At 51.3% G+C, this 8,792-nt stretch overlaps 1 protein-coding gene across 3 annotated transcripts; it reads left to right on the forward strand.

Moving 5' to 3' along the window:
- The first annotated feature begins 1,125 nt into the window (after positions 1-1,125).
- On the forward strand, positions 1,126-8,320 carry TMEM72 (transmembrane protein 72). Of its 3 annotated transcripts, none has more exons than XM_027880480.1 (5): positions 1,126-1,573; positions 5,431-5,497; positions 5,904-5,975; positions 6,687-6,826; positions 7,011-8,320. In XM_027880480.1, exons 1-5 carry the CDS (start codon positions 1,504-1,506, stop codon positions 7,469-7,471), a joined length of 810 nt encoding a protein of 269 aa, XP_027736281.1. In that variant the 5' UTR covers positions 1,126-1,503; the 3' UTR covers positions 7,472-8,320. The 3 variants fall into 3 exon arrangements, with proteins under 3 accessions (XP_027736281.1, XP_027736282.1, XP_027736284.1); XM_027880481.1 differs by having other exon boundaries at positions 1,541-1,573; positions 5,912-5,975; XM_027880483.1 differs by lacking the exons at positions 1,126-1,573; positions 5,431-5,497; positions 5,904-5,975 and adding an exon at positions 5,982-6,128.
- Positions 8,321-8,792: the final 472 nt, after the last annotated feature.

The following is an 8,792-nucleotide window of genomic DNA, read 5'->3' on the forward strand; positions in this document are numbered from 1 at the left end:
GGGAGAACCCCAGTCCAAAATACAGACTGAGATCCTGTGGAAGAGAAGCTGTCACTGTGACCTTGGACCAAGTCATCTCTACCCTCGGGATGAGTCAATACAACACGTACTGTCCAGGTTCACCATTGTTCACCAGGCAGGTGAGAAGGGATCACAAGGGGACAGGTTCAGCTGGTTGTTGCCTCCCTGCAGGGCTGTCTGTGCATAAGCTGAGTGTGATTCACACAGCCCCTTGCCTGCACCACTGCCAGCTTCACAGCAAGCGCAGTGAGGGGCCGGGGCTTCAGCGACTCGCCAGACAGCAGCTGCAGCACAAGGTGAGCTCACTGACCTAGGAACCTGCAGCTCTGTGGCACCAGATGTCCACGCTGGGACTGTGGTGTGCTCACATGCCCCTCCTGCTGGGACTACCATGACCAGGTGCTGTTGCTCACATCACCTCCTCCCTGAGCAGCAGCAGCTGGGAATCGATGGTGACCTCCAGTGAGATGCACCCTCTTCAAGCATGTAGGAGTGTGGGGCTGGAGTCCTGAGCAAGCCAGTGCTTTCTTGTCTTGTCCTTCTGACATACCTAGGTCTGTCCCTCTCCTGAGGCAGTGTGTCCTGCAGAGACAAGCCAAGGACCCCCAAGCTGTCTACCAAATCCAAGGCAAAGAGGTCAGAGTACCTGTGCAGCCCATTCTGCATGTTAGAACACTTGCGAGACCCTGGTGCTGCTCAAATGGCTCTGACAGCCACAACACAAACCTGCATTTCTCTGGGGTTCCCAAGCAAAGAAATACACATCTCCCTTGCTGTGATTGGCCTGAGTCTGTAGGACCCCTGTGAATACATCTGATTTCCTTGTTCCTGTGGTTGCACATCAGACACTTCCCAAGCCATACTAGTCTGGAGCCTGGAAGAACCTGGACAGTGAGCAGCAGCCGTGGCAGGGGTCTGAGCTGCAGGGGACAGTGGGGCTGGGGTGCCCCTCATGACTTGCCAGAAATGTGCTGCTCTCTTGCCAAGAACAAATATTGTCATCCTCACAAATGGTTAACCTGCCGGGAGCTGCACAGCACTAATGACTTCACATTCATTTAATCAGCTTGGGCTTTTAGAGCCTCCTGCTCAGGAGCAGGGAAGGCCATGCACCCGTGCACTCGGGGTACAAGTGCTCCCAAAGCCGCACCCCTGCCTTACCAATCATTAATCACCACGGGCCAGCAAGGAGCAAGCGGCAAGCAAGCAGGAAAAGGCCAGGTCTCCACAGCCCCCACGGGAGCAGCAGGAAGCAGTGCTGACCGGTTCCCTGTGGTGGCAGCTCACTCTCCGACCACCCTCCCCTGGGAGGCCCCGTGGAGGTGGCCAGTCCTGCACGCACAGTCCTTTCCTTCGGGAAGGTCATTTGGTCCAGGGAGTGGGAGGCTCTGCCTGTTTCTGGAAGCTGCTGGGCTACACATGAGGTGGGGGCTCTGAAGAGGAGTTTCTGCCTGGCTGTACCGCACTCTTCATCTCTTCACCATGCAGCACAAGGTGTTTTGGAGCGCCCTGGAGTACACCTGCCGATTGCTGGGCATCTCCACTGCAGCAGGTAAGAGGAAATTCTCTTTTTCTTTGTCACTGAAAGGCACTGAGTAGGTGTTGGGACCCCCAGGCTGCCTCCCTGCCTTTGGCCAGGTGCAGCTGCTGCCCCATCCTATGAAGAGGACAAGGACACTTGCTCACTTTTGTTTTAGGACCCAGGGAGGGAGCATGCTGGGTGCCTGGTCAGGCTCTTTCCAAACGCTGTGGGAGGCACAGTGAGACATCAGAAAGGAAGAGCCAGCACTCAGTATGTCAGAGGGCAGGATAAAGCACAGATAGAAAAGAAAACTAAACTATATTCTTCTAAAACAGACATGGGCACAGTCAAGGTGTGAATGAGACTGAAAAGCAAAATACTTATGGCTGTGAAAGACTGCCAGGCTGCTCTGTGACATGTGAAGATGAAGTAGGAGCTCCTTGTGCTTTGCACAGTGAAATGTCCTATGCCAGTCAGGATGGAGAGGTTCTGTCCCAGCCATCACGGCACAGTTACTGCAAAAGCACTGCTCTGCCTTTCTAGTAACCTGATGGGGAGCAGGCTCCGAGCAGTTCAGGTTATAGCTGCAGTACAAACATCATAAATTCACCCACCTGGCTAGTTGCATCCTCTCACCCACTGTCAGGGGCTGCTTTGGACCAGGATGTTCTGGGTTTGGTGACACACTCGAGCACTTGGTTTCAGGTGACATGCAGGTGTTTTGAGCCAGGTGTCAGACACAGCATCTCACCCAGAAGGACTGAACAATGCTCTATCATGGAGGATCTCTAGATAGGATTAGGGAAGAAACTAAAGCAGAGGGCTCAGTGGATGACTCTGGCACAGTTGCTGACTCACTGTTATGGGACAGGACAGACAACACTCCCTGCCTCAGTTTCCCCATCAGTACAGCAGAGATCAAGGTGCCTGATTTGTCTAAAAGCTGGAGGTGTGAACCAGAGGTTCCTGGTGAGAGGTGACTTGAGGTGGTACCTGTGGTTCCTGTTTCAGACCCCCAGGGATTTCATAATCAGACACTGTAAGGAAGTCACAGCAGGCCCTCCTACCTTCGTGTTTCCTTTATCATTTGTGGACAGTCATAAAAGAGACACTTTGCTCTTGTCAGGGGCAAAGTAAAAAGCACACAGGTCAGCTGAAGAGTGCACAGGTCCCCAAGGACACACAAAGCCCAGCTGGGACGATGAAGGCCCTGGAATGTGCTTCAAATGACTGATACTGATAACAAGCAGTGATTTGAGTTTGTACAAACTCCCAGTAGATAACTGCACATCATGATGAGACTGCAATAGTGGGAGTTGAGACACAGCTTTAATCAGCAAATGCAAATCTCCTAATTTCTCCATCCCCAACCCCCTGGGCCTCATATGAGCCCCATGCTGGTCATATTCTCACTTAAAGCTCCCAGGAAACTCATAGAGACCTTCCTGGGATAAAATGTGAGTTTGTTGCCATGAGAAAACTAAAGCTGGAATAACAAAACTCAAAGTAATTTACAATGTAGAAGTGTGTTAGTGGAATATAATCTCTCTCTCCTACTTGTTTTCTTTCCATTATTTTGCATAATCTGCACCTCTCTCTTTAGTTTTTCTTTAAATGAGCAGTGCAGTTGTCTCTCTGCTGAGCATCACAGGGCATAGGACAGCTGTACTACCAATCTCAGTGCTTTTCTGTACCTTTGGTGCATTCCCAGTATCACCTGACTTTCCAAAAAGGGCATTGAAGAATGGGATGTGCCTACATTTTATTCCTCTATGTGTCTCAATGGAGTAAGAAATCAGCTTGATGCAGTATTCAGTGCCTGATGAAGTGTGTGAGGTTTTTGCATGAAATGGAAACCACACTGAAGAGACTCCCATGGGTTTTGTTTGAAAAAAAAACTATGAAAGGGAGAGTGCATCAGCCTCACTAATTGATTCTGAGAAGGCCTGGCCAGCTCGATATGCTGCTAGTAAATACAGGTTATGCACATAACATAAACCTCCTCTTCCCCCAGGATCTTGGAGTGTAACAGCTATCTACAATGGTGTATCTATAAGGTTTCTTCTGTATGAGAAAATGGCTAACTTGTCTTACAGCAAGTTAGCAAAATCAAATAGCTTGAGATTATCTACAGTCTTGAGGCATCTCTCTAGTTCAGCAATTTTAGGCCTTGTGATATTTACATCTAGGAAAGAGTTCCTGCTTACTTCTTAATTCTCATGCTTTCAACCATTTAATTCCTAATCATGTGCCTTTAGCCACATGGTTTGGACAAAATCCAAATCGGCACAGTGACTAGTCCAAATAAACACCTCGGAAACAGCCCTTTTCTTCTTGCAGATTCTTCATCCAGACAGCTTTGTGGATAAAGCAGAAGCTGTGCAAAATGAGGAAACCTCCCCATCCAGAGCAGAGGCTTGAGCGTAACAGCCAAGCTGTTGAATTCTGCATTCATCGACAGGGAATAAATGAACAAATGAATGAACTCCACATTTGTAGAGAAGATTATAAAGAACAGTTCTCAGTCACAAGATTGTAGGGACAATACTTTGTGTGTAGGATTACACAGCTCATGCAGCTTCACAGCCTTCTGATGAGACTGATTTCTCTGTGCTCTGCTCAGGGCTGGAAAGGCAGTGGAGAAGGCACATGGGCCCCATGTGTTCTCTTGGCTGACAGGGGCCAGCAGCTGCAGGTGACACAGGGAGGATACAGAGGAGAGGGACTTTGTTCAGCCCCAACGAGAGGGCTGACCCTTGGTGTTGACTCACCCTGCAGTCCTGATGGACAGTGATGTGCATCCTTGTTTGGGAGCCTGGTATCCTTTTCCAGATGGGGCAAACCAGAACTCAGAGAAACGGATCCAACCTGCACCTCAAACCTTGGGCAGTGGACACTGAGCAGGATGACTGATGAACTTCCTGAGCATCAGTGAATGGATGGGGACTGCTCAGTGAGGTGTGGAGGCATCAAGTGCAGACAGGAATGCAGTGATTGTCCAGAGTGATGCTCTGGCCATAAAATCTGGGCTCTGTTCATCTCTGTGCTGCTGGCACTTGTGCACTGTGACTGCAGCTGGTGTGAGGCACTATGTTTCTTCTCCTTTTTAGAAATAGTCTGGAAGGAAACTGAAGGATGTTGAAGGAAATGTTCTATCCCCTGAAGCTATTGGCCAATTCAATGAAGATTTTAGCCTCATTAATACTCTTAATCCCCCTTAAACTGACTCCCTGGTGTGCTGTACTGGCTGGGGCACTGAGAGAATGTTCATTCCCTGTTTTTAATCTGCCTGCTCCCATTATATGTTTTTCTGTTTGGCTAGCAAAGGATCTTGATGCTATGGCTACAGCCCTTTGTGAAGGCAGCTGGCACAGTTCCCGTGTCCTGCTGCTGTCCTGCAGCCTTGTGTTGGGTGAAGCAGGCCTGGGCAAGCAGGGAGAGCAGGGGAGTAAGGCTGGCAGGCACTGGGGGGACCTGGGCAGAGATGGATGGGGCAGTGGGCAGTGGGCCCTGTGGCAACAGTGATGTGGTGGCGCAGTAGAGGGTGAAAGGGTCACAGGACACCACTGCTCACCTGCCCCAGCAGTCCAAGGCCAGCTGGTATCCCCAGAGCACCTTTCCCCAGCCCACGCAGTGGCAAGGCTGCCATAATAGTGTTGCTGCTGGAATGGGTTTCAGGGCTGTGTGTCAGAGAGCTCTGGCTCCCGTGGGCTGGTGTGTCAGCATGAATCACTGATGCTGCCAGTCCCAACGTGCTGCGCTGCATGGGAGAAGCCACCTTGCTAAGCCTCTGGGGGAACAAGGGCATTGATCCTGGGAGCTGGTAGGGCACCAGGGAATCAGGAACTAACCCTGCAGTCAGCATCTTTCCTACCTTCTCTTTCTAGTGCTGATCGGTGTGGGCGTAGAAACTCTGCAACGAGGACAGTTCAAAAGCCTGGCTTTCTATCTGCTGTGAGTATTTTTGCCCTTCAATTTAGAGCTGGCAGAGGGTGACATGGTCAACCCCTCCACCATATATGGCACTAGACCAGACTGCAACAACAGCTGGAACAGTGTCCAAGGCTTTGGGGATTTCAGGTCTCCATATTGAGGTTTCAGAAAAATAAGCTATTTCTGGTAGAGAAAGACATGCTACTGCAGATTCAGGCAGGCCAGAGGTGCCACTGGCTGCAAGCTGACTACCTAGGAACAGAAGGGCTATGAGCTCTCCTCCACAAACTAGCTGAGCAGAGGATGTTTGGACCTCAGCGCACAGACGTGGGAATTGGATAGTATATTCTGGCTCTCTGTGCCCCTTCTGCCACCTAGACAGTATACTCAAGCCCAGCCCCGCCCCTCTGACAGCTCCACTTTTCAGTTTTTCAGGGGTTGCAGTCACTGTCTGTGAAGGCTTCTTCTTTATCAGTTTGTTCCTGGAGATGTGCTTCACGTGAGTAGACCCCGTCCACTCTTCTCCAGCCTTGGTGGGACCTCCTAAGGCAACTTGCCTCGTACAGGCAACACCAGACCTTGGGGAGCTGCAAATGCCAGACCAAAGGTCCTTTCCCTAATGCCATGGCAAGTGTACTCAGATGGGGGTGAGGTAAGTGGGGCCATATCCAGCACCATTTAAACCCATGTTTTAAACCAGGCTTGTGCCTCAATTTGCTGAGTGTCAGCACAACAAACTCTGCCCTCCAGCATCCACTTAACACAGTATGTAGGGATGAGTACCTGGGTTGAGGAAAGAGCCAGATCCCCAGGATGAGCTTCAGCTCCCTTCCAGAGACAGTGCAGAAGTTAAAATTAAAATGTACAAAATCCTTATGTACTTTTCAGAGGCTGAGTACTGCCACTGTCTTCTAGCATAAACTCAAAAGCCCTCATATCTTAGAGGCAACACCTTACTCCAGCTATTCAGAGGCAACAACTTACTCCAGATAATAGACATTTGATTAGTGACCAAGTGGGCAAACACACTGAAAGATTGCCTGAGATGCAGCCCCAGACTCTTCGCTTGGCTTACCTTCCCTGACCAACACAGCAGTCTTCTGGAAAACCAGAGTGAGGATCTGCACATCTAGGTGGGTGACAGTTAGGTCCAAATTCTTGCCATGTGCTTGATGCCTCATCCCACAAGGACCTCTCTTTCTCTCCCCAGTCACAAGCCTGAATCCCTGGCACAGGCCTGCTGGAAGCGAGCTAGACGCCCGGGGAGCTTCCAGAAATTCCTGGGGTACACGCTGCTGTCAGTGGCTTGCTTCCTGCATCCCATCCTTGTCTGGCACGTCACCATTCCTGGTGAGAAGCTTGGGTGGGGAGCAGTGCAGATAGAAGAGGAGCATGGTCTGTCAGGGGCCAGTGAGAGTGGGGATGGGTGGGGTGCTGGATGAGTGGCAGATGGTAGTGAGCTAGCCAGAGCAAGCACTGCTTGGCGAGCTCTTCCCACTTGCCACAGCCACAGCCAATGTGACCTTCTCCCCAGGGTCCATGCTGGTGCTCACTGCCCTGGCCTACTTCCTGCTGAGCAAGAGGAGAAAGAGCCCAGGACACAAAGAGACGCATCCCCAGGTGGGCCAGTACGTGGACCCTTCAGCCACCATGGCAGCCCCAACCATCGTTGGTGACACTGAGCAGATCTACACCTTCCACGGGACCCAGAGGGAGCAGCACCGCTCACTTCTGGGCCACATGAAGAGCATCCTGAAGGGCAGCAAGGACAGGAGCCCAGCCCCAGTAACTCCTGCCCAACCAGCAGCCATGCCAGTCCCTCGCAAGCAAGTGCACTTCCAGGAGAAGGTGGTGCAGATCATCCCCTCTGTCAGTGAGAGCTTGGAAGATGTGGAGAGTGAGGCTGAAGAGACCACATCAGACACAACACCCATCCTCACCCCACCTGATGCCCCCATAATCCTCGCTCCACTCAGCTCCACGGGGCTCTTTTGAGACCTCAGCAGGAATGAGGACATGACAGACCTGCTACCCCTGGCACTGGCATTGCTCCCTGATGCTCCAGTAGCCAAAGGGCCCCAAGAAGTCCTTCTTGCCCTCCCTCTGTCCATGGTGGCAGCTGTGCTACCCCCCTCTTCAAGGGGTGCCCACACTACGTAGTCCCACGTGTTGTGGCAGGGCCAGGGGACAGGCAGCGGTTCAGCCAGGGTAGTGCCAGGACAGAGAGGTTTCTGCTCCCGTGTCCTCTCACATGGGTCACCCCTCTGTTACAGCACTACACATCACTGCAGCTGCTCCTGCCTAACCTCACAGCCATGGCACGTGCCTCCCCTCTGGCAGCAAAAGGCAAGATGAGCGGGGACTGACATGCCCCAGAGCAGCCTCTGCTGGGGCAGTTGTCTCCCTCTGGTCCTTGCTGCACATTGAAGAGCTCAGGGCTGGGGCACGTTCAGCACAGAGCACTGCAGCCTGCAGGTTCCCTCGCAGCACCTGCACCAGCTGTGGCATCCTGGGACATCCAAAATGGCATTTCAGAGGTGGGCTGAGACCAAGCACAGCCCTGGTGCTGGCACCTGCTCAGTACCTCCCTTAGGACACACTCTGAGCCCAGCAGGGAAGTTACCTCTGGCCTTGGGAGCACCTATGGGGCAGCAGGGAGCACCCTGGGGCTTCCTGGTGCCCCCTGCTTGGACAGATCTCTTGAATTAGAAGAGCTTTGGGACGATATGGTAGCTCAGGTCCTGAGATTCAGCACCACGCTGGCACAGCAGACTGTGCCACTCCCAATGTGTGTAATTATGGCCCCTAGAGGGCAAAGGCAATAATAAAATTACAGAGCTGTCTAACCAGTTCCCTCCATGCCAGCTCTTTCCTGAACACTTCATCTCTGGCTTAATCCTAACATAATTTCTGCCTTTTGAGGACTGTTCTCCTGTAATCAGGCATTTTCCTCCTGTTCAACTTATGCTCTTGGTTCTCTCCCACCTGAGAACATGTGAGAAAGAACTGGGTTTCCTTGAACATGGGACATTAAGCCACACTGTCATCACTGTTGGGATGAAGAGTTGTAATTGTGTGGAGCCCAGACATACAGCATTGGGGTAAGATGATGGTATAGAGAGAAGTTCCCTGAGACCTGCTAGACTATTTATAAAGTAGAAGCCAGTCAAGCTGGCTGTTTTTCTGGAAAATAGGTTATTTCTTCTCTTTAAAATCTCAGCTCTCCAAGTGGCAATCATCATACTCATTTAGGAAAGTGGTGTAGGGCAAAGTGTAATCAGAAAACAGTTGAGATAAGAAACCAGTGGTACTTTTT

Source organism: Empidonax traillii, unplaced genomic scaffold (genome assembly GCF_003031625.1).
Source record: "Empidonax traillii isolate 1590-97213 ecotype Southwest subspecies unplaced genomic scaffold, ASM303162v1 scaffold70:size1330859, whole genome shotgun sequence".
Taxonomy (NCBI): Eukaryota; Metazoa; Chordata; class Aves; order Passeriformes; family Tyrannidae; genus Empidonax; species Empidonax traillii.

Coding starts and splice junctions, on each gene's coding strand:
- TMEM72 (XM_027880480.1), top strand. CDS start 1,504: ATGCAGCACAAGGTGTTTTGGAGCGCCCTGGAGTACACCTGCCGATTG. Junction 1,574..5,430: donor GGGCATCTCCACTGCAGCAG/GTAAGAGGAAAT, acceptor TTCTCTTTCTAG/TGCTGATCGGTGTGGGCGTA. Junction 5,976..6,686: donor TTCCTGGAGATGTGCTTCAC/GTGAGTAGACCC, acceptor TTCTCTCCCCAG/TCACAAGCCTGAATCCCTGG.